The 24,074-nt window shown below is 57.9% G+C and overlaps 2 protein-coding genes across 3 annotated transcripts in view; both read left to right on the top strand.

Annotated features, from left to right (window-relative positions):
- BRD4 (bromodomain containing 4) overlaps positions 1-8,932 on the top strand; it is a 93,946-nt gene extending 85,014 nt beyond the window's left edge. The window contains exons 13-21 of the mRNA XM_035702495.2: positions 1,211-1,263; positions 1,378-1,750; positions 2,463-3,050; positions 5,713-5,825; positions 5,925-6,087; positions 6,226-6,356; positions 6,496-6,701; positions 6,792-7,029; positions 7,365-8,932. Of these exons, the coding sequence (XP_035558388.1) occupies positions 1,211-1,263; positions 1,378-1,750; positions 2,463-3,050; positions 5,713-5,825; positions 5,925-6,087; positions 6,226-6,356; positions 6,496-6,701; positions 6,792-7,029; positions 7,365-7,433 (1,934 nt within the window). The 3' untranslated portion in view covers positions 7,434-8,932. The remainder of the gene's footprint in view (positions 1-1,210; positions 1,264-1,377; positions 1,751-2,462; positions 3,051-5,712; positions 5,826-5,924; positions 6,088-6,225; positions 6,357-6,495; positions 6,702-6,791; positions 7,030-7,364) is intronic.
- Positions 8,933-11,150: 2,218 nt separating this feature from the next.
- Positions 11,151-15,575, top strand: EPHX3 (epoxide hydrolase 3). Of its 2 annotated transcripts, none has more exons than XM_025457843.3 (8): positions 11,151-11,390; positions 12,161-12,547; positions 12,746-12,831; positions 13,194-13,351; positions 13,452-13,580; positions 14,439-14,542; positions 14,635-14,771; positions 14,865-15,575. In XM_025457843.3, the coding sequence occupies exons 2-8, from the start codon at positions 12,305-12,307 to the stop codon at positions 15,088-15,090; spliced, it is 1,083 nt and encodes a 360-aa protein (XP_025313628.3). In that variant the 5' UTR covers positions 11,151-11,390; positions 12,161-12,304; the 3' UTR covers positions 15,091-15,575. The 2 variants fall into 2 exon arrangements, with proteins under 2 accessions (XP_025313628.3, XP_035558389.2); XM_035702496.2 differs by having other exon boundaries at positions 11,328-11,390; positions 12,087-12,547.
- Positions 15,576-24,074: the final 8,499 nt, after the last annotated feature.

Below are 24,074 nucleotides of genomic sequence, written 5' to 3' on the forward strand. Positions count from 1 at the left end.
CTGCAAGTGGAGGTAGTAAAGCATGTGTCCTCCCAACACCAGCAAGAGCCAGCACCCTGGCAAGGAACTCAGGGGGTGCCAGGCAAAGCCATGAAGTGTCTCTTGTTGACAGGAATTGGAAAGGCACCGTGGGTCCCATCTCTTACTTGGTGTCTTCATCATTTCCTAGCCCATAAATCCTGACTGGGCCTCCTCTCCCTCTCTGGGGTTTGCACACCAGCAGTTCTTGGGGAGGGCCAAACAGCTGCCAAAGGATCCTTAGCATAAATCTGTGGAGTGGGTGCAAAGGTGGGTGTATGCCCTGGCTCCTGCACCTCCCTTGCAGGGGCAGGCCCACCCTGGATAAGTGTACACGGCGGTGGCGGCAGCGGCGGCCAGCTGCTAGCCTCAAGGGACCTGGACGCACACTGCAGGGAGAGCCCCAGCAGCATGCTGTGTCCCAGCACGGGGACTTCCCTGAGGCCACTTTCCCACACGGAAGGGGATGTTGCTTGGTGCCCTCCCTTTGCTGGCTGTGGTAGTGAGCACCTTCCCCAAGTCTCCTCCTAGTCATTCCTGGGAGGCCAGCCTGTTTGCTCCCGCCCACCTCTCAAGTGCTCACTCTGCGGACAGCCTGTCGGCATGGGCCAACACCACCACTCTGTGCATCTCTGCTTCCTCTGGGAGGATGGGAAGGAGCCAGCATAGAGGGCGATGCAGTTGGAGATTGCCATGTTGTTACTCTAGCTCTATGACAAGAGGCAAGTCCCTTAATTTCTCTGAGCCTCATTTGCTTGATCCATCAAACGAATTTGATCATTTTGAATGTCACGATTTTTCCAAGGCAAAGCAGGTGACACTTGGGTCACCATGATGGTGTATGAACAGCAAGTAGGGGGAGACACTGGGCAGGAGGGTCTCCGTAGCTCAGCTCCCTGTGCACCCAGGTGTCATCCTTTAAGCAAGCCAGCTGGTGGTCTGGGAATTGGGGAGGCTTTTCAGACATGGTCCCCACTAGGAAAAGCAACAGGCCAATGGGTAGGTGTCCCCCCCCACACGCCTTTCCCTTCCCCATGACTGACTCCCCTCCCAGGCAGAACCCAGCTACCCTCCGTCTCACCGTCACTGGCCCTTCTCCTGAACTTACCCTGTTTTCTCCTTGCTCTGCCTCCAAGGACAGCTCACAGTCCTGTCCCCCCAGAGCCTCACCACCTTCTCTTTCCCTCTGCAGAGATGGCTCCGAAGTCAAAAAAGAAGGGGCACCCCGGGAGGGAGCAGAAGAAGGTACGTGGTCTCAGGGGTGTCTTCCAGCAGGTGAGCCTTGGCCACCTGCCCTTGTGGGCCCCGAGGGTACCCAGGTGTGTGCCGCCGGCCTAATGTCAGCCTGTCTGTCTGCAGCACCATCACCACCATCATCAGCAGATGCAGCAGGCCCCGGCCCCTGTGCCCCAGCAGCCCCCGCCGCCTCCCCAGCAGCCCCCGCCGCCTCCACCTCCACAGCAGCAGCAGCAGCAGGCCCCGCCCCCGCCGCCCCCGCCTTCCATACCGCCACAGGCAGCCCCCACGATGAAGTCCTCGCCTCCGCCCTTCATCGCCGCCCAGGTGCCCGTCCTGGAGCCCCAGCTCCCAGGCAGCGTCTTCGACCCCATCGGCCACTTCACCCAGCCCATCCTGCACCTGCCGCAGCCTGAGCTGCCCCCCCACCTGCCCCAGCCGCCCGAGCACAGCACTCCACCTCATCTCAACCAGCACTCGGTGGTCTCTCCTCCAGGTGAGCTGCAGCCACACCTGCCGAGGTGCAGGGAGGCCCCCTTCCCATCCTGCTTTTTTACTGTGACTAGGCACTCTGGGCAACCTGTGGATTGTGGATTTTTTACTGTGACTAGGCACTCTGGGCAACCTCACACCCTACCCCCATAGTTGTCTTGTCTCCCAGAGGAGCTTGGTAGCTTCTCTGAGCTGTTAAGGAAATCATGAGCCACTGAGGCACAAGCTCTGCATAGAGTTAGTGCTTCGATATGGAAGATACCGACTCATTTCTTTTGCTGGACTAGGCGTTGTGTGAGATAGAAAAAAGATGTGCGCCCCTTCCCCTCCCCCTGCACCGCCACAGCTCCCAGTTGGGAATGGAGATGCTGGGACACATGCATGCACACACACACACACCCCACCCACAGACACCCCTGGGGGATTCAGGGAAGGCCTCCTCTGAGACTGAAGGGCAAGTGTGAAAATAGGGAGCAGCTGAAGGGAAGGGGAAGAAGGTCGGGGTGCAGGGTGCAGAATGGCAGTGGTGAAGGAACACAATCTTGTGGACCTCTCTGGAAACTTCTGAGTTTGTGGGAAGCCAAGGAGGGTGGGGCGAGATGGCTAGCTGGAGGGAAACTGGCAGGAGGAGGTCACGATGGAGCAGAAAGGCCGGGCTGGGGGCCATGGGGTGCAGAAGCTGTGAGCCTCACTGCCACGCTGTCCTGTCCTTCCAGCTTTGCACAACGCGCTGCCCCAGCAGCCATCGCGGCCCAGCAACCGAGCCGCCGCCCTGCCCCCCAAGCCCGCCCGGCCCCCGGCCGTGTCACCTGCCCTGGCCCAGCCACCCCTTCTTCCACAGCCCCCCATGGCTCAGCCCCCCCAAGTGCTATTGCAGGAGGACGAAGAGCCACCTGCCCCGCCCCTCACCTCTATGCAGATGCAGCTCTACCTGCAGCAGCTGCAGAAGGTGCAGCCCCCCACACCACTACTCCCTTCCGTGAAGGTGCAGTCCCAGCCCCCGCCCCCTCTGCCCCCCCCACCTCACCCCTCTGTGCAGCAGCAGCTACAGCAACAGCCACCGCCGCCACCCCCCCAGCCACAGCCGCCACCCCAGCAGCAGCACCAGCCCCCGCCACGGCCTGTGCACATGCAGCCCATGCAGTTCCCTACCCACATCCAGCAGCCCCCGCCGCCCCCGGGCCAGCAGCCCCCGCACCCGCCCCCGGGCCAGCAGCCGCCGCCTCCACAGCCCGCCAAGCCTCAGCAGGTCATCCAGCATCACCCTTCACCCCGGCACCACAAGTCGGACCCCTATTCTACCGGTAAGTTGACTCTTGCTCCTGGGTTCTGGGGAGGTTGGTGCTGGGCCTAGAGTTTTGTATGTAAGAAGCCAGGCTGGTCAGCTCATGCTCCAGGCTGAGGTGGGCCCAGAGCTCACCTGGTTGCAGAGGTGGCTGAAAGGGGGTGTTGGTGCTTCATGTAGCATCTGGGGTCTGTCTTGGCTTGCAATCTGAAATGTCAGGGAACAAGGTTCCCACTGATCCTTTTCTTAGAACTCACAAGTATTACAGTACATTGTGATCCTGCTAGGTGAGGAAGCCAGGAGCCCAGGGAGGAATCTAATCCTTTTCTGGAAGTCAGAGCAGACTTCCTGGAGGCGGTGATCAGAGGGTGAGCCAGAGCTAATTTAATAAACAGGGTGGGGAGTGACGTCCAGGCAGAGCTAGGGGCAGGCCTGGGCAGCGCATAGCCATCAGGTGGGGGGTTGGGGGATGGGTATTTGGGAACCTGTAGGGATAGGTGCTCTGCTCAGCCAGGCTCACCTGCTGGAGTCAGGGTCTCATGGGAAAGAATTGGGCTAAAGCTGAAAGGTAGGTTGGGGTACATCTGGGAGCCGTTTCCTGTTGCCCCTGTTCTCTGTCTCCAAACTGATCCAGGCTGCCCTTTTTCTATTGACAGCATTGATTGGGCCATACCCTCTTGCCTTTCTTGGCACTTGTTTTCTGAGTATCTGTGACCAAGTGAGGCTGGCTGGCTGGCCTCAGTGAGGGAATTGTTCCAGTCAGTGCCTCGTGGTGTGGTGACATGTGAGGGTTGGGGTTGAGGCTCCTGGACTTGGCAGCACAGACCACGTATCCTGGCTAGGGAGCGCAGGTGCTGCCTGCAAATTGAACAACAAGGCTGTTGATCTTTGACTGTGACTGCTCTGAAACCTAGCAAAAGCTGCTGGGTGCCAAATGGATCATCGGATGCTCTGAGCCAAGAACAGCTGGCTGCCCTCCCTGGGAAAAGCTGGTGCTGGTCCTGGTCCCAGCAGCTGTGCAGCTGTGCCTGTTTTCACCCTTGAGGAAGGCCAGGCTTCTCGGGGGTGAGGTGGGGGGGACAGTGATGGTCAGGACAGGAGATATCTTCAGTAGAGCTAGTACTCCGGGTGGCACGTGTTCCTCTAGCCACCTATACTGTGAGTCCCCAGGCCTGCCTTCACTGAGCCACTGTGGCCTGGGATGGGTCACAGGAAATGGCTTAGGCTGGAGTGCAGCTAGGAACTTTGAGCCAAAAGGAGGTGCATCCCTGGGCACCTGGGCCATTGCAGGCACTACCCTATTGCAGGCACGACCCCTAAGCCACTTTGCCTCCCCTCAAGCTACTGGTGGGTGAAGCTGTTGGCAGGCGGGTGATAACCTACGAATCATAGACCCAAGGATCTGCCTTCACCCAGGTCAAGCCTCAGCGGGTGCTGCTTGAGGGAGCCACCTGAGACAGGAGACTATCACAGCCATGTGCCTGCAGATCCGTAGGCCTGGACTGGGGCTCCTAACACCAGGGCTGGCAGCCAAGGTGCAGGACATGGGCTGGTCCTCGCCACCATGTTGTCTCTGAGCAGCTGTTTTGCTTCTCTGGGGTTAGGGGCGAGTTCTGGCTCTAGAGAGAAGGGCAGGGAGGGTCCACTGTACCTAGGGCATTGTGGTTTATGCCAGGCCCAGGGGACTGGTGAAGGGCCAAGGGTGTTGGTGTCTCTGCTGGCAGACAGCAGTTGGAATCCGGCCTGGAAGAGGTCAGTGGAAGGGCCTGCCTGCAGAGCTTGGGTTAGGTGGTTCAGTGCGAGGCACAGGGCAGGACCAGGAGCAAGGGCACTGCAGAGAGGTGGCCTTATTTTGTGGACAGCTGTGACCAGCTGTGACCTGTCCCGTGCTGGAGCTGGCTAGAACCTGTCAGGGATTCAAGCAGGAGGATGTCTCCATGCCACAGTAGGCAGAAGAATGGAAGGCAGGACTTGGGGACTGTGAGCTAGGGCTGTTTTCTCACCAGTGAGGCTGAGGTGTCAGACTTCAGTGCTTTGCTGGAGCTTCTCAGGCTCCTGCCTTGTGGCTGCCTATGTCTCCACCCCCCACCCCACCTCCGCCCGCCTTTGGTTTGAGGAGGGTGGATGGGCTGGCCCAGTTCCTGTAAGAGCCACAAGCCTGAGGACCTGCTCTGCCAGCTTGCTGTGGGGCAGGCCAGTTCTGCCTCTCCCTTCTGTGTGGGGCTTGCAGGCTGAGCTGTGTGGGGAGGGTCTCCTGGGGCCCTGGCCCGAGTCCCAAAGTGTTCATCCACGCAGGCTGGGAGGGACATAGAGGGACAGCTGGGAGCCCGGGCTATCTGTTTTGTGAGGTGACAGGTGTTCCTTGTATTTAACCCACGCTGTGCCACAGAAACATTGGAGAAATTTTAAAAAGTACTCAGGCCCAGACCTTACCTGTGACCAAATACATCGGGATCTACACCTCTCAGAGATTCCTGATGATTCTGATACACAGGGGCATCAGACACCAGGACTCAGCTCATGACTCCACGAAGCCCTGCTGTACACTGAGCTAGGGACCTCAGGTGCCCAGGGCTCAGCCACTCTGGGTCTCCCCCCAGCTTAGGGTGGTGCCTGGCCAGACTCAGGCCAGTGGCCTCCACATGAATTCTTGCTGACGTACTCCTTGTCCCCTTTCCTAGGTCACCTCCGAGAAGCCCCCTCCCCGCTTATGATACATTCCCCCCAGATGCCACCGTTCCAGAGCCTGACTCACCAGTCGCCACCCCAGCAAAATGTTCAGCCTAAGAAGCAGGTAAAAGGCAGGGCTGGGCCATAGCCCCCAGGGCCAGGTGCGGGTGGGTGCCAGAGGCACCTGCCTGCATCACCGGCCACCATCTCTGTGCCATCCCAGGAGCTGCGTGCGGCCTCTGTGGTCCAGCCCCAGCCCCTGGTGGTGGTGAAGGAGGAGAAGATCCACTCACCCATCATTCGCAGCGAGCCTTTCAGCCCCTCACTGCGGCCAGAGCCCCCTAAACACCCAGAGAGCATCAAGGCGCCTGTTCACCTGCCCCAACGTGAGTGTCCTCTCTGCCCCCCGGTCTGCTGTGGACGGGAGCTTTCTGTGGACTGGTTGATTCTGCCCCACTAGGCTTGAGGGCAGAGGGGAATGAGCCCTGGCCCTGGCCCAGGCCCACAAGCTATTTGTGTTCCAGGGCCCGAGATGAAGCCTGTGGACGTCGGGAGGCCTGTGATCAGGCCCCCTGAGCAGAACGCACCCCCACCAGGGGCCCCTGACAAGGACAAACAGAAACAGGAGCCGAAGACGCCAGTTGCACCCAAAAAGGTAGGAACAGTGAGTCCCCATGCCAGGGTGGCACCTTGTGTGTCGGGGGGCGGGGGGTATCCCCAGGCTTTGGGCCTCTTGGAAGCACTCCAGACTCGGCAGGGCCCCTCACCCACCGTGTGGTTTCTCTGCCTGGCAGGACTTGAAAATCAAGAACATGGGCTCCTGGGCTAGCTTGGTACAGAAGCATCCCACCACCCCGTCCTCCACAGCCAAGTCCTCAAGTGACAGCTTCGAGCAGTTTCGCCGCGCTGCCAGGGAGAAGGAGGAGCGCGAGAAGGCCCTGAAGGCACAGGCCGAGCACGCAGAGAAGGAGAAGGAGCGGCTTCGGCAGGAGCGCATGAGGTGGGCTGGGGTCGCAGGCAGCGTGGGGCCTCTGGCGCCGGTGCTGCCCCTGTGCTGACCAGCAGCTCTGCTCTGCTCTGCTCTGCTCAGGAGCCGAGAGGATGAGGATGCGCTGGAGCAGGCCCGGCGAGCCCATGAGGAGGCACGCCGGCGCCAGGAACAGCAGCAGCAGCAGCGGCAGGAGCAGCAGCAGCAGCAGCAGCAGCAGGCCGCCGCTGTGGCCGCCGCCGCAGCCCCCCAGGCCCAGAGCTCCCAGCCCCAGTCCATGCTGGACCAGCAGAGGGAGTTGGCCCGAAAGCGGGAGCAGGAGCGAAGACGCCGGGAAGCGGTGAGTGGGGAAGGAGGGACTTCTGGGTGGGGGTCCACTCTTGGAGGAGCTAGAAAGGGGACTGGGAACCTAGGGTGAAGGCAGCCACTCCCTGAGAGGTAGGGAGAGCAGGGAGCCCAGAGGCTGGGTGCTTGGGACAGGACTCCTGCTCAACTGTGCTGTGTGGGCCTCAGGGCCTCCCAGGTGGTTCAGGCTCAGTCCCAGTGCCTGGAGATTTCTGGGGGTGAGCCCTGAGGGCATGGCCTATGCTGGAAGTTGTGGGGAGAGCTTGGAAGCCGTAGCGGGGGTCAGGCACCTAGTCTTACTCACTCCTCCTTCCCTTCTCTCCACTCCAGATGGCAGCTACCATTGACATGAATTTCCAGAGTGATCTATTGTCAATATTTGAAGAAAATCTTTTCTGAGAGCACCTAGGTGACTTCTGACTTTGATTTTCTGGCAAAACATGGACTCTCCATAGTGTTAGGGGCGGCAGTGGAGGTGGTAGCAGCGGCAAGGGGGTGTCTCCGGGCCTGGCCCTCCTGCATGCTATGCCCGGGGCAGGCCTGACGGGCAGCTGAGGATCGCAGAGCCTGTCTGCCTTACAGCCAGCCGGACGTCCCGCCACCCACCACCCCCTCACAGGACGTCAGCTCACAGCACGCCTCTCCACAAGCAAGTGCCGGCCAGACCCAAGCCGTGTGTCCCCGCGTGCGGGGCAGAGGCCCTGCTCTCCGCCAAATGTCTACACAGTATACACAGGACATTGTTGCTGCCGCCACCGTGACTGGTTTTCTGTCCCCGAGAACGTGACGTTCGTGACATCCTGCCCACCAGGAGTCCTTCCCCCACACCCCAGCCACCACCGCCCGCTCCCAGGAGGCCAGGGCAGGCCCGAGCGAGCTGGAGGCGGGCGAGGGCGTTGGCCCACCCCCTTGCTGGCACTGACTTTGCCTTGAACAGACCCCACCCCTTCCCTCCCCCCACAAGCCTTTAATCGAGAGCCGCTCTCCGTAAGTGTTCGCTTGTGCAAAAGGGAATAGTGCCGTGGAGGTGTGTGTGTGTCCATGGCAATTTGGAGCGAGGTGACTGTCACACGCGCGTGTGTGGGCCGGCCTCGCCCAGTGAGTGAGGCCACCAACCAAAGTCAGTTCCTTCCCACCTGTGTTTCTGGGTTTTGTTTTGTTTTTTTTTTTTCTATATATATATTTTTTTGTTGGATTCTATTTTATTTTTAATTCTCTCTTCTCCTCCAGACACAATGGCACTGCTTATCTCCGAAATGGTGTGATCGTCTCCTCATTGAGCGGCGGCTGCCACCGCGCTGTGGGTAGTGTGTGACCGTGGCTGTACTGTGTAGTGAACATAGTTGGCATATCTTTGTTTGAAGTTTGTTGGTGACTCCACCAAACTGGTGTAAAAAAATTCAAAAAAAAAAAAAAAAACCCACAAAAAACAAAACAAAACACACAAAACACACAAAAAAAACCCTGCCTATATTTTACTCAGTTTCAAACTTTATTAGTCTATTTTTAATTATAAAGCCATGTTTTCTTTTCCCTTCCCCCCCCTTGTTTGTTTTTAATGTCAAATCTGTTTGAGTTGTTTTTTACCAGGAAAGGAAGGGCCAGGGGATGAGGCGGGCTCCGGGGGCTGGGGAGCCACAGACTACCGAGGTAGAGGCTCCCCACCCAGCCCGACCAGCCGGCTGCCCCTTCCCCCGCTTTTTTTTTTTTTTTTTTTTTTAATTTTATAATTGGAGCCCTTGGTGAGGTTACGTGTGCCATGAGAACCCACTCTACACCACGACGCTGGTGCCTCAGTGTTGGCCAAACTCTGGAGTCACTGACTGGTTTGACTTTCATACGGTGAATATGCATTTGGTCTGTACTGATCATGGAATAAACACATCTCTCTTTTTTAATGCTGGCGTCTTCCTGACATTTCTTTGTGAACCACCTGTTGCCTAGGCTAGGCCCAGCCCCCCCTTTCTCCTCCCCCCCCCTCCCCCCGGATCCCTGACCACCTTTGTACAAGAGTTACCATCAGGGGCCACCTAGGCCCATCTCCTGTGACCAAGCTGAAGCTGTGACAGGGAGCCTAGGTACCCATTCTTCCTGTGGACCCTGGCCTTCTTAGGTGGGTAACGTGCTCCAGCAGAACCTGGTCAAACTCCAGACAGTATTCTTCCCCTTGCCCTCCTCCATCCTGGTCCTCCACTCACCAGAGGACTTGGGCCGCTTCTCCCACCCTGCCTGCCTCTACCTTAACTACTCCTTTCATTTAAGCTCAGGGTTAACCAGATGTTCTTAGATAAGTGTACCCACCCCCAGTAGGATCCTCCCCTCCCATGCATGTAGACACGCACACACACATTCCTGCCCAAGAGAGCCTGCCATGTGGCTGCCCTGCCGCCCTTGTCTGGGTGCCCACCAGTGTGCCATGGGGCAAGGGCAGTACTCCGGTGGCCCCTAGGATGTAAGATGAAAGTATATCATTTATGTGTGCAGAGCCGCAAACTGAAACCTTCCTAGCACTGTTTATTAACCCATATCCTCCTGTTTTTCAACCACAAAAGCCCTTGTATCATCTTGTGTTTGGGATCTGCGAAATCTCCGGGCAAGGTATAGTTCAGGCATCCAGCCAGCCCCAGTTGCCTCCCTGACCCTGCCTCCACCCTGACAGCAGGCACTTCCTCGTGCCACTGTGCTGGTTCTAGTGGGACTTACGTTTAGGTTCTTTGGGGTTTCTTCCATCTCTTCCCACCCCCTCATTTCTGTTCCGTGTTTTGTTGGGTAACTCCCCTAGGCCAGGTCCGACTGTTTAGCTGGAGAAATGGTTTTGTCTGCACCTTTTTTCTAAAGATTTAACTCTGCCATGGCCCTCTCCACACCTCCCTGATGGGTGTTTCTCTAACTGGGTTGTAATTAGAACTTGGATCTACTATTTAATTTCTCTGGCCATTTCCCACTCCCTCCCACAGTACTAGAAATCTTAGTCCTATACAAGAGTAAGAGGTGTGTACAAGCCCCCACTGTACTGTATGCACGGATCGCTTGGCCAATAATTATGTCAGTGAATCTGAGACTTGTATTAAACACTTTAGACATTTGTAGAAGGGAATTCGTAGACTTTTCACTTATATACTAAAGGTTTTTTTTTTTTTGTGCAGTTCTCATTGCAAAAATAAACATTTGTACTGAATATAAAATTACCATCCTGTGACTACTGCTGTCTTTTTGTTTGAGGGTACAGCTGGGGCAGGGGGATGGTGAGAGTTTTGTGTAGCAGCGGAAGAAGGGACATCCCCAGACACCCACTAGCCATGCGGCCAGATTACAGAGGACTTGGGAGGGATACCGGGGTCATCCAGTAGTTGGAAAACTGATTTGATGGGAAGTGTAAAAGAAACCAAAGCTATGATACAGGCTAATCGCACAAGAAAAGAAAGGTACTAAGTAAGGGAGAATAAAGCTTTGTACAATACAAGCCATGTAATCACAGTCCTCTACCCGACGCTGAGATCAATTGTTTACTGAGGCGGAACCACATAAACCGCCATTCCCCTGTAAGTAGGAACCCACAGACTTAATTATGGTCCCAGGACAGTAATGTTTAGCAGCTTTAACAATACAGAGGTAAGGTTAGCAGTGACGAAAAGAAGGAGTGTAGTGCTTAAAAGTTAGAGGAAACCGATAGGAGAACTAAGAACGGGTAGGGCCCGGGCCAGTGGTGGGGAGACGGAATCGATGCGGTGCGTCGTGCCCCAAATTGGCCAAGAAATAGCTACGTGAGCGCCTAGCGAGATACCTGGGCAACCCGCGGAAGCATCCGGACGGCTGCCTCTGGACGGGAGGAGAGGCGGGGCCTGGGGTGGTTGCTTTTCTTCTGTAAACCCTGTTCAGCAAGCTGTGTGGCCTTAGGCAAATGACTTACTCCCCCAATTTCAGGCTCGTGGTCTGTCATGCAGGGATGTGATCATGGTACCCACACTTAATAGGGGTGTTCTACGGGCTCAACGATGAGTGACTGAGATGTTCAGGATCTTGCGGGCAGGTTGCAAAACGGAGGGAGCCGCCCGGTGCGGCCTCTCGCCCGACCCTGCGCACTTCCTCTTCCAGGCACAGGGCCCCAGCGCCTCGACCCGCCCGGTCCTCGGGCTCCCGGGCCCGGCCGGCCCTCTGGAAGTCCGAGTCTTCATTGGTCGCCCCGGCGGAGTCCCCCGTCTCAACACCGGCCTATTGGCCGCCGGGCCTGCACGTCAAGGACCACCGCCCTCCAATCACAGCCGCGCGGGGGCGGGCCGACGATGGGGCCACCGGACTAACAGGAGGCCGGCGCGGGGTCGCCGCTGCAGGACCCGCCGTTGGAACCAGGCCTGGGTGAGGGTGCTGCTAGGTCGCTCCCAGCCAGCCTAAGGACAGGGTCGCGCTCCAGGAAGGGGCGCTGTCGGAGGGCGGCGCCAGGGGCCCCCGAGGCCGCCTCGGCTTGCGGCGGCCGCCCGCGCCTCCCTCCTAATCGCAGCCGAGGCACTACCTGTCCCCCTCCTTCCGCTTCCGGGCCCGCCCGCCGCGCCATATTCGGCTCCGGCCCCGCCCCCATCTCATTGGCCCGGATCCAGGCCGACCCCCAGCTTATTGGCCGAGCGCTCGCACCCAACCCTCGGGGCGGGGCTTCGGGCCTTCTCCCGCCCAGCTCTAGGCCCCGCCCACCTAGGCCCCGCCCCGCCCCCCACCTAAGCCCCGCCCCCGCCCCGCTCCACGGCCAAGGTGGGTCCACGTTCCTGGCTCGTAGGCCGCCCCTACCGCGCACTGCTCCGCCCCTTCGCTCCAGGCCCCGCCCATTTCACCCGGGTCACCCCGTCCCCCCCGTTAGTCCACATAGCAATCCCCCCGCGTATCAATCTTCAGGTACCCACCCACTGGCGGCGGGAGCCCTCCTGGGCAGCCCCCGTCCTTAAGCCCCGCCCCGGCCTGCCTAGGCCCCGCCCCCAATTCGCATCCCAGCCTCCGAAGCCCGGTTCTCCAGGCTCCATCCCGCACCCCATCCATCCTGTTCCCCGTCGCCGTCGCGCCCAGGTGTTTACCTGGCACTTAGGTGAGTCGTGTGCGGCGGCGGTTTCGGTCTGAGCCTCCCGCCTCTTCTCTCGGAGCCGTCCTCAAGCCCCGAAGGCACGGAGGGGCCCCAGACCAAAGGCGGTGGGCCCCCCAGCCCCGGCCCCGCCTCGTCGCTGCCGCAGGCGCCCCCCGCGCACACCCCCAGAGGCGGCGCCCAAGTCGTCCCGGGTCGCGGCGACATGCCCGAGCTGGTGGTGACAGCGCTACTGGCGCCGTCGCGCCTCACCCTGAAGCTGCTGCGCGCCTTCATGTGGAGCCTCGTGTTCTCCGCGGCGCTGCTGGCCGCCGCCGTCTACGGCTGCATCGCGCTCACACACGTGCTGTGCCGGCCCCGGCGCGGCTGCTGCGGGCGCCCCCGGCGCACCCCACCCGCCTGCTTGAGCAACCCCACCCTGGGCGAACACTGCTTCCTGACCCTCAAGGTGAGCCCGCGCGCCGGGGGAGGGAGGGGCGTGGCGGGTCGGGGGTGGCCCTTGGGGCTTGGGGTTCAGCAGCCCGGGGGTCGGGCCCTGTGGGGCCGGGGCGGGGTGAGCAGGAACCCAAATCTGGGACCGCTCGTGGCCGGGGTGTTGAGGCCTAGCGAGGAGGGGTTCCCCAGGTCTGACTGTGCCCTCCGCCAGAGCTCGGGCCTGCGCCTGCACTATGTCTCTGCTGGACGGGGCAACGGGCCCCTCATGCTGTTTCTACACGGCTTCCCCGAGAACTGGTAGGTCTGAAGCCCAGGGTCCCGGGGCACACGGGCTGGATGGAGGTGGAGCCAACCACCTGCGCATCTGGGAGGCAGGCTCTGGGGCTGTGTAGATTGGAGGCCCAAAGCACAGAGATGGGGTGTTCCAGGACAGGGGTCTTCAGGAGGAGGGCCTGGAGGGATGGGACAAAGAGGTCTTGGTGTTGAGGCCACCCTGGATCCAGTGTGCAGCTGACCTTGCCCTAGGCCTGGGGGTCCCCCCATCTTTCATTCTGGGAAGCCCAGAGCAGGAAGATGGGGTCGCCAAAGGCCCCTGCTGGGGAAACGGTGGAGGTGCAGCCTGGGGACCCTGACACCCTCCCTCCTCACTCGCCTGACAGGTTCTCCTGGCGCTACCAGCTTTGGGAGTTCCAGAGCCGTTTCCACGTGGTGGCCTTGGACCTGCGGGGATACGGCCCCTCCGATGCGCCTCGGGATGTAGACTGTTACACCATCGACCTGCTGATGACAGACATCCAGGATGTCATCCTGGGCCTGGGTGGGGCTACTTCCCTTCCCAGGCCCTGTCTCCCTCACCCTGCCCTGCCTCTCCCTGGCATCTCACTCATACCAGTTCCTCTGACCGCCCCCGCCCCCAGGTTATTCCAAGTGCATCCTGGTGGCCCATGACTGGGGTGGGCTCCTCGCCTGGAATTTTTCCATCTACTACCCATCCCTGGTCGAGCGGATGGTAATTGTCAGCGCTGCTCCCATGTCTGTGTACCAAGGTGTGTTGGGGAGCCCAGGACGCTGGGATATGCTTGTGTGAAGGAGCATGTGTCTGTGTCTGTGCTTCCCTGTCCACCAGTCAACACTCCAGGGCCTAGAGACACCCATGACACTCCCAATCCGCAGTGAATGACAATACACTTAGGAGTGACTCACATTTCTTGAAGCACTTACAGGTAACCATTGCTCTGACAAGGAGCTTGCATGCGGTAATTTACATAGGTGCCTGAGCATATGAAAATGTTATTATCTTCATGGTCCAGTTGGGGGAAACTGAGGCAAGAGAGGTTAAATACTTCTTCCGGCAAGGAAGGCATAGATAAGTAAGCAACCACAATAGCATGAGATGCCATCTCACCTAATTCTAATTCCCAGTATCATAGTCAAAGTGATATAGTGACATGGTCCTCTTTCCTCTCTCTCTTTCTCTCTCTCTCTGTCTCCCTCCCTCTTTTTTGCTTTTCTGTCTCTGTCTCTAGACTGTCAGCTCCCTGGGGGCAAGGGAGTCTTTGTCCGTTCCATTTACTGCTGTGTCTCCAGGGTTTTAAACAGGTCCTGGCACCCAATAGGTGCTCAGTAAATGTTGAAATGCATCCAGGCCTGGGCAAGGGAAGCACACCAGTGGTTCTTGGGAGCTACAGAGGGAGGTGCCCCCATTCTGTGGGCCTCCTCGGCAGGGAGGGAAGCTGATGCCCAGGCCAGGAGGAGTGTCAGGTGTCCTCACGGCCTCAGGCAGACAGCAGTGACATTCCTGAATGCTGGCAAGTCTGCACAGCTAACCGGGGTACCCACAGGAATGCAGGGGTCTGGGGCCACCCTAGGCCCAGGCCTCACATCTGCCTTTCCCCTGCCCCCAGACTACTCTGTGCGCCACGTTGGGCAGTTCCTCCGTTCCAACTACATTTTCCTGTTCCAGCTTCCCTGGCTGCCTGAGAAATTACTGTCCATGTCTGACTTCCAGGTGCAGTAGGGCAAAGCCTGGTGGTAGGTGGAAGGTAGTGGGTTGGGGCGGGCAGGCTGGGTACTGAAACCACAGTCCTGTTATGTACCCAGATCCTGAAGAGCACCCTCACACACCGCAAGAGAGGCATCCCACACTTAACCCCCAGTGAGCTTGAGGCCTTCCTTTACCACTTCTCACAGCCCAGTGGTCTCACTGGGCCCCTCAACTATTATCGAAACCTCTTCAGGTGAGACCAGACCCGGGGCAGAAAGCCGGGGAGAGTTGTGGGGGCAGGGAGTGGGGCCGGGCATTCTTCTGCCTGTCTGTGTCTTGGCCTTAGGAACTTCCCCCTGGAGCCCCAGGAGCTGGCCACACCCACACTGCTGCTGTGGGGAGAGAAGGACCCCTATTTCGAGCAGGGGCTGGTAGGGGCCATCAGTAGTCGCTTTGTGCCCGGCCGGCTGGAGGCCCACATCCTGCCAGGCGTGGGACACTGGATCCCACAGAGCAACCCTGAGGAGATGCACGAGTACATGTGGGCTTTCTTGCGAGACCTTCTGGACTAGTGGCTCTTGCTTGCTGGCCTGCGTGCCCCTGGGAGCCCACACAACATACATACATACCAGAGTGGGCTCTGGATCCGGATCTTGAACAGGGCGTGGACTCCTAGGCTGCACACAGGGGTGTCGGTGGATGCCCTCGGGCACACCAACCCAGAGGCTCACACACAGGTATGAGTGTGTGTGCATGTGAACAAGCACTTCAACCCTGGTACACCTGTCCTCTGTGGAGCTTGCTGCGGAGGGCCCTACCTCCCCCTCCCCGGGGCCTCACTCTTCTTGCCAACCTCAGCCCCCAGAGCAGCACCAACCATGTACTCTGACATGTACATACTCCAACATGTACATACTCCAGCCCCCCCACCCCCATCCCTGACTTTCCTCTCCAACCTGAGTCTTCAGCCAAATGCTGCTGTCTAATAGGGTAACTGGCAGCCACATCTGGCTGCTTCAGTTTAAATGCAAATTAATTAAAATCAATTAAAAATTCAGTTCCTCAGTCACTCTGGCCATACCTCAAGTACAAAGCAAGCAGTTGGGCAGTGCTGACGAGGGTAGTCCTAGAATAGACGCATCCACACCTGGCTCCTGACCAGCTCCCCACGTGCAAACAGGTAGGTGTCTGGATTCCAGTCTAGCCGGGCCCTGAGCAGCTCCCACGGGCTTCCTCCTGGTTGTGACTCCAGGCCTTGTAAGCTTGAATTCTGCTGCTGCCTGGGAAGGATCCCTGGGATCCCTGTCTCAGATCCACGGAAAAACAGCTTTAGGCTCCGTTAGGATGGATGCGTGAGATCCTGGACTGGCACAGGAAGGGACCAGCCCCTGGAATCTTCTCTAAATTAGTCACAGTTTCTGCTGATTCTTCCTGGGGTCTTTAGCTCCAGCCTCCAGATGAGGGTGGTACAAGGAGAGGGTGAACCACACAGCCCCAGGCTGGTGAAAGCACTTCAGTCTCCCCAGCCTTTGCCTGGCCTTTGGGGGCAGTGTCATGACCTGCTGCATGATGAATCTCTCTGGGGACCAGCAACCTCAGAAACACATTCCCTTATGTCTGGGATGGGCCTGCCTGGCTAACGCCGGCCTCCCAGTCATCCCCCAACGTCCTCTCATCTATTCTGCATGTCAGGAACCGAGCTAGGCCCAGTTGTGGAGTCAACACAACAGGCATAGAGAGCTGTGTGTGTGTATGAGGGCTCAGGAAAGGCTTCCCTAGTTGGGGGACACACTTTTCGGGGAGTGGGAAGGTCAGAGGCGGAAATAAGCAGATGTAGGCCACTAGAGCGACAACGTGGAGGTTAGTAGCTGCCAGGGCAGAGCGAGGCAGAAGAAGCCACAGCCAGTCCTCCAGGGGCTGCGAGGAGTTTGGATTCGATTCACAAGGGGAGCCAGACGAGAGTTTTCAGCAGGGGAGAGACACGGCTTGCATTCTGAAAAGCTCCCTGTTGTGGCTGGACAGTCCCACGCAAGAGTGTGAGCGGGGAGACAGGCCGGGGGCCATGCAGAGCCTGTGCACGGGGTGGCGCGTTAGGTCCCAGGGGAGCCGGCCCCGGCGCCTCGCCCACCCCGCCCCCCACCGCCCCCGCCAGGATGGGAGCAGTGCCCCCTAGGGGCGAGGAGATGGGCCGGAGGGGAAGGGGACCCCGCGACCTCGGGGTCTGGGGCGAGAAGGCCTGCGAGCAGGACGAGGATGGTGTGTGTGTCCAGGGGCCGGTGGGTGAGGCGACGGTTGCCAGGGTGACGGGGGAAGGGCTGATGGTCGACCGGAACGGGTAGCGGTTGTCTGGGTGATTGGAGGGGCCCAGGCGAAGGCTGACGGGAGGCCTCGGACAGTTGCCGGGGCGACAGGTCCGCTGACGGTTACCAGGGCAACTGGAAGGCGCCGTCTCCCTCCTCCTCGGCCGCAGGCGGGAGGGAGTCGGAGTCTGGGGCTGGGGGGGATTAATGCGGTGATTGGGCAGAGTCCTGGCTCGTGGGCCAATAGGGACTCGTGGTTCGGCCGGAGCCCGCCTCCCTCGGCCTGAGCCAATCCGGGCGCGCCTTTCTCCCGGCCGAGGGCTCGGCGCGCGCAACCCTTGGAGCGGGAGAAGGGACTCGGAGGTCTCGGAGGTCTCGGAGCGGGCGGCTCGCGCCCAGGCCCCTCCCAGGCCCGGCGACTCGCTCTGCCCGCTCTGAGCCCCGGTCTCGGTCTCGGGACCAGCCTTCACCGTGCAGCCGTTCAGTCAGTCATTCGCTCGTTCATGCGCCCCTACCACCAGCTCCACGCCTTTAGCCAAGCAGCAGAGGAGCGGCGGGGAGATGGAGCCAGGCTCCAGAGGACTAAGGAACGGGGCGCTTACCTGGGGAGCGGCAGGGAAGGCTCCCTGGAGGAGGTGGCCCTGGAGCCAAACCCTGCAAGGATGTGCTCCAACTCACGCAAACCTCCACGCGCAGCTGAGTTAGTGTTCCGTGAGACTGGGAAGACAGTGGGATTGCGGAGGACTTCAGACACGGGGCGGGGAGCTTGATACCCAGCGCGATGGGGGCCGGCAGGGAGGGTTCTGGGTAGATCTATGTGTTCAGGGTCTTACTCGGGGACTGGTGAGGCGGCAGGGCCAGAGGGGGGAGACTGAGAGGGAGGCCCGGAAGAAGGATGGGCATGTTCGGGCAATAAAAGATGAGGCCCAAACCCAGGCACTGGGTGCGGAGCAGATACGAAGGGAAGGCCAGAAGCAGGTTCGGGGCATGTTCAATCTAAGTAAGCGGCCTGGATCCCTGGTGCAAGGACCTAGATGCTTCTGTGCACTAAAGACAAAGATGGCCAAGCCACTGTCTGTGTGGCGGGACAGGGGGGTGCTGAAGCTGGGCGAGGATGAAGTCTCCCCAGAACAGAGCAGACAAGATGGCACTGAGCCCTTGCGGTTCCAACATCTAAGGGACAAGCAGAGCAAAGAAACCACAGTCAGAAGGGGAAGCAGGCAAGCGTGGTGCCCCGGCAGTGCTGGCAGTGGTGGTGGTGGTGGGGTGTCAAGCAGGAGGGGCTCAGCCCATGGTGTCACAGCTGACAGATGGAGAGGACTGAGCCACATAACAGTCAGCCTCTGAGAGTGGAGGCCAAGGACACAGGACGTGGATGTTCTGAGCCCCCTTAAGCAGAAGTGGGGAGGGAAGCATGGGGCCTCCAGCTGTGAGCCTAGGGGAAATGAGTGGCACATTCACATGGGGTAATTTGAGGCAGGTTTGCTATAGGGAGCATATAGATAGAGTGGGCAGGGTTTGGGGAAACCAAAGGGGTGAGCACCTATGGGGCGCCATTACCATCTCTCAGACCCCCCTGACCAGACAAGGGAAAAGAAGGACGTTAGAATCCAAGGATAGGTTTATGCGGACAGGGCCTTAGGTCAGGGGTGCACCCAGCTGAGGTGGCCCTATGGGAAGGGATGCAGGATTAATATCCCATTGTCTCCTTCGGCTTCATCTTCTGCCGGTGCCTCCTATTGGCCAAACCCACCTGGAAGCCAGAGGACAAGGCAGTCCATTGATGCAGCCTGTAGAGGTCAGCCTCCGGGGGCACGGAGTGGAGTGGGGAAGGGGAAGAATGAAGCCAAGCAGAAGCAGGGGACAGAGTAAGGGGGGTGGGGGAACGTGAGATGAGCATTTGTTGTGGATTCCTGTGAACTTCACTTTATCGTGGAACAGACCTCATTCCGTGGCCAAGGGAAGAGGTAATGAAAAGCCCTGGGGAGGGACGCCCGGTGGCTCAATGGTTTAGCGCCGCCTTCAGCCCAGGGCAGGATCCTGGGGTCCCGGGATCAAGTCCTACATGGGCTCCCTGCATGGAGCCTGCTTCTCCCTCTGCCTGTGTCTCTGCCTCTCTCTCTCTCTCTCTGTGTGTCTCTCATGAATGGATAAATACAATCTTTAAAAAGGAAAAAAGAAAAGCCCTGGGGAGGCATTCCCCTTTTCTGATCAGGAAGACAGGTAGGGGGGACAGGTGCCATACTTATGGGAAGGAGGATAAGCTTCAAGGGCTAGGGAGCCAAGGACAGGCTGGGGACATCAGAGCAGGAGGAGATGGGGTCTGGGCTAAGGTCATGGACGTGGAAGATTAGAGTGGTCTGAGCCCAGGGTCTATGAGGCCAAGGCATCCAGTGGATGTCCCACCCAATGGGGGTCTTAAGACAGGGAAACCACTGCCTCCAGAAGGCGTGTGTGGGGGGGTGGCCTCCCCTTTCACTTGTCCAGAGCTGCAGAGCCTGTAGCCTCTCAGGTGAAGGGAGATCCCTTCTCTTCACTCTTCCATATTCAGGTCTCACCCCCTCTCTTCCAAGAAGCCCCACCAGCCCCCAGGCCTACCTCTGACCTAGCGCTGATCTAATGGGGACATCTCAAGGGCCGGCACCGGGCACACTCAGGCCCCAGCTCCTGGGTTCCTGCTCTGCAATGAGTGAACTGGGTGTATCCTTTCACTCGACTGGCAGTTATTTCACCTACTGTGAAACAGCTCTATGCTGGACACTGGGGATTCAGCAGCAAGCAAGACAGATGCCCACAGAGCTCAGAATCTGATGGGGAGGTTCAGTTGGTTAAGCATCTGGCCTTGGGCTCAGGTCATGATCCCAGGGTCCTGGGATCGAGCCCTGAGTCGGGCTTCCTGCTCCACGGAGAGTCTGTTTCTCCCTCTGCCCCACCCCTCCACCCGCATCCCCCTGCCTAGCTCTTGTTCTTTCTCTCTCTCGCCCGCTCTCTCTCTCAAATAATAAATAAAATCTTAAAAAAAAAAAAAAAAGAATCTGACCGAGAGCCAGGAAGGATCACACGGAGTGAAGAGGCCATGGGACCCCAGAGGAGACGGTGTAAAGCCTCAGGGACGACTCCCTGGGAGAGAAGAAGGCAGAGCTTCTAGAGTGGTCTTCTACAACCTCAGCCAGATCAGCTTCTCCCTGCAGAAAGCCTCCAGTGGCAGCCACTGTGCCTGTGTTAGAATGCAGGGCCCTGTGGCCCCTTGAGACTTGGCCTGCATCATCTCCCTCAACTTCCCTCCCTTTGCTCACTCTGCGCCTGACACCCTGGCTTCCTCACAGCTCCTCTCATCCAGTTGTCCCTTCCTCGTCTGGGCCTTTGCACCTGCCATTCCCTCTACCTATGTTGCTCCTGGTTGGCTCCTCTCCTCTTCCAGGTCTCAGCTGCAATGTCCCCTGATTCAGAGAGGCCTGTCCTGCCCCCCCGACACTGAAATCCCCCTTCTCTCATGTCACACTCAACGGTTCTTATTTGTCTACCTTCTTGTTTCTGGTCTGTCTCCCCCAACAGGTCAGGAAACAGCTCTGTCTTTGTCACCTCTGCCCGTAATGGGGCCTGCCACCAAGTAGGTAGTCAGTAAGGTTTGTTGAATGAATGAATGAATGAATGAATGAATGAAGGTGAGAAGCGCTGGAGAGTCTGAGTGAACTGCCAAGTGGTGCCTGAAGGTGAACCTTCAGGGTATGAGAAAGGTGCTCCCAACTGTGTAACCTGTGCCAAGACTGGGAGGGCTGGGAGACAGAAGTGAGGCTGGTAAGGCAAGGCTGGTGTCACTCTTGGCAGCAGGGAGTCATAGAGGGTTGGAGTATGAGACGGCCCTAGGGACGCAGTGGCCAAAATTGCTGGTTGGGTCTACAGCCGATGGCCTTGGAGTCCAGCATCCCACCCTTGCCCAGGGCCCACACCCAGCAGCCCTCATCCCTCCTGGTTCTTGTCGGGCTCCATTGGCCCATTGCCTGGGCATGAGGGCCTGGCCCCAGCTTTGATGCAGGAGGCAGGACTGTGGTCCCGGGAGGAGAAGCCAAGGGCACGTTCTCAGGTTCCCGGTCATCAACCCTGGGCCCAGCAGCTGTGTCTTGGCCTGGCCCCAGGTCCTGTGTCCCTGGGGACTGAGCTCATTGAGGAGAAATGCAGTTCCGGGCCAAGGGGGCCGGCAGGGGCAGGGGAGAGGGCTCAAGCTCACCCCTACCCCCACCACATCGGGAACTGTGTGGCAGCCCACTGCGAGGCTGTGGGAATAGCTGCTCCAGACTACCCTGTCCCCCAAGGGTCCTGACACCTTGGGCTGGTTCTGCCACTGTGGCTGGAGGGCAGCAGGAAGCCGGAGCCAGGAATCCACGTTCTGCTGGCTGAGTCATGGGGACTTCAGAAAGGGATGGACACACAGTAGGCACTCTAGACTTTCTCTTGTGCCCACTCCCCCCATGCTGGCCTGGCCTGTGTTTTCACTATTATTGTTCCCTTTCTGTCTCTGCCCTAGACCGGAGGCCACCAGATCAGCAGAGTCACAGACTCTAGACTTCCTGTCTCGCAAAATGTGAGTCCACATTCCTTGGTTGCTCTTTCTGATGGGGAGCTCATCACCTCATAGGACATCCATTCCACAAAAAGTCCTTTCTCAGATAGGTCAGGGTTGGAGCTAGCCCACCTCCTGAAGCCCCTACCTTTATTCTTGGACCCCCAAGCCCTTTTCTGGACCCCCAGACCTCTAGAATGGTACTGAAGAGGTGGTCTGGGCCCCCTGTGGCAGCCCTTCTAAACGGGGCATCCTAACACTTTCAGCCAATTTCTGAGCCACCAAACCCTCCCATGTCACCCTCTCTGTGTCCACACCATGCTGTGTGATGCCTGGTTCCTGGAAAGCTCTCGGTCTAGATGGGGATACAGAGCAAGACATCGATATCCCAGCTCCTTATGGATAAGGCTGATAGAGAGAGCAGGAGGGTGCTGGGAAAGCCCAGGGGAGCTCTGCCTGGAGGAGCAGGGAGGGCTTCCTAGAGCTGGAACCTTGAGGAATAAATGGGAGTTCTGCAGGTACAGGAATGGGCAGGGGGTGCTGGAAGGCAGGCCAGAAAGAAGGACCAATGTCGGCAAAGGGGTGACATGTGTGGGAACTAGCAGAGCATTTCCTCTAACAGAAGAAGATACATTTTTGAAGAGAATGCATTTGCTGTGAGTTCCTGCTGGGGGAGGAAGCAAAAGGGTCCTTTTAACTAGTTGGGTGTCCCAGCATCAGGGAGACCTGGGCAAAGGCCATGAGGGCGCAAGGCCTGCTGGGTGAGAGGGAGTTTGACTCAGTGTGATGGGGGGAGGGCTGGAGAGGGTACAGCCAGTCTGAGGGCTCTGAAGGCAAAGCGGGGGGGGGGGGGGGGGCTTGGATTTCCTCCTGGGGTGATGGGCACAGGGTGGGACTGCAGCAGCACCTGCCGAAGGGCCTGTTGACTCAGCACACTCACTGTGAATCAGGCTGTGCCCCATCTTGTGCAACTTTTGTCTTTTGCTGTCCAATCCCCAGCTCTGCCCCGCCCCACCCCTCACACTCCACGTGGCCCAGAGTCACTCGGACCTGGGTTCTAATGTCAGTTCTTCCCCTAGAAAGCCTCCAGCAAGTCACCATAAGATAGGCAGATACTCCCTCCCCGTGGGAGCCGCATCCAGAAGACGGGAGGGGCAGAGCAGCCTCAGTTCCTGGCCCCAGGGGCTGGCCCATCTATGCCAGCCTCAGCCGGGGGGCATCTCTGATGCCAGGCTCCGGCCATTCAACTTCCACCCTAGGCTCTTCATGCTTCTTCTTTCTCACTAACAGAACTTTCTGCCTCCTTTCCCTCTTCCTCTTCCAGCATTTAAAACTCATCCAACATATTAATGGATGAATGGAGAAGCAAAGTATGGTATAGCCGCTCAGTGGAATATTAGCCATAAGAAAGAATGATGCAGGCACACCTGGGTGGCTCTGTAACTGAGCATCTGCCTTTAGCTCAGGGCGTGATCCTAGGGTCCTGGGATCGAGTACTGCATCAGGCTCCCTGCAGGGAGGCTGCTTCTCCCTCTGCCTGTGTCTCTGCCTCTCTCTGTGTGTCTCTCATGAATAAACAAACAAAACCTTAAATAATAATAATAATGATACACGGAGGAACCTCAAAACACTTTTCTGGGTGAAAAAAGCCAGACACAAAAGGTCCCACTGTCTGATTCCATGTACACAAAATGTTTAGAACAGGCAAATCCACAGAGGCAAAAAGCAGAGTGGTGGCTGCCAAGGGCTGGGGAAGGGGGCTGGAGAGTGACTACCCTTGGGGACAGGGCTTCCGTTAGGGGTGATGGAAGCATCTTGGGAGTAGATAGTGATGATGGCTGTACTAAAGGTCTCTGAGCTGTACGCTTTAAAATGGTGAGTAGTTAATTTTGTGGTATGTGAATTTTAGCTCAATTTTTTAAAAAACCTCAGAGGAAAACATCAGTGCCTGCCAAAACCAGCAGGTGAAAGTTTGATGGGGACCAGGAAATTCATATAGTCTCAAAATATCTCCCCACATAATATTGATATCAATTTATTTTTATTTTTTAAATTGATTTTTTTAAAATTTATTTATTTATTTATTTATTTATTTATTTATTTATTTATTTATTTATTTATGAGAGAGAGCACAAGCACAAGCAGGGGGAAGGCCAGAGAGAAGCAGACTCTCCACTGAGCAGAGCCTGATGTGGGGCCAGAGTTCTGGGATCATTACCTGAGCAAAGGCAGACATTTAACCAACCAAGTCATCCCCTGATATCGATTTATTATGGGAGGAGGGAAGGAAAGAGGGATTGGAAGAGAATGCTACCTCAACAGTAGGGGAAACTTGGCCAACTTCACTCAAGTGATCAAAGTGTAACATCACCGATGTTGGGAACTAATGTCAGGTACCTCTGGAAACGAGGCGGGGGGGGGGGGGTGGCGGGGGGCGGGGACCAGCGATCACCTCTGTGGTTCTGCAGAAAGACACGCAAACCCTGAAGCTGGTCCAGAGGAACCAGCAGGCTGGCCTGCTCGGGGACATTCTGTACAATGGATGATCTCAACTCTTAAAAAAATGTTGATATCACAAAAGACAAAGAAAAGCGGAGGAACGGATTCAGATTACAGGACATGAAGAGACATGGCCATTACATACAGCACATGGTCAGAGATTAGATCCTGGACCAGCGAAGAGACATGCTATAGA

The sequence above is a fragment of the Canis lupus genome, chromosome 20 (assembly GCF_003254725.2).
Source record: "Canis lupus dingo isolate Sandy chromosome 20, ASM325472v2, whole genome shotgun sequence".
NCBI lineage: Eukaryota > Metazoa > Chordata > Mammalia > Carnivora > Canidae > Canis > Canis lupus.

Excerpts from the sequence above, each read along its gene's own strand:
- EPHX3 (XM_025457843.3), top strand. The coding sequence starts at position 12,305 with ATGCCCGAGCTGGTGGTGACAGCGCTACTGGCGCCGTCGCGCCTCACC. Across the intron at positions 12,548-12,745 it reads ACTGCTTCCTGACCCTCAAG|AGCTCGGGCCTGCGCCTGCA; the intron begins GTGAGCCCGCGC and ends GCCCTCCGCCAG. Across the intron at positions 12,832-13,193 it reads CACGGCTTCCCCGAGAACTG|GTTCTCCTGGCGCTACCAGC; the intron begins GTAGGTCTGAAG and ends CTCGCCTGACAG.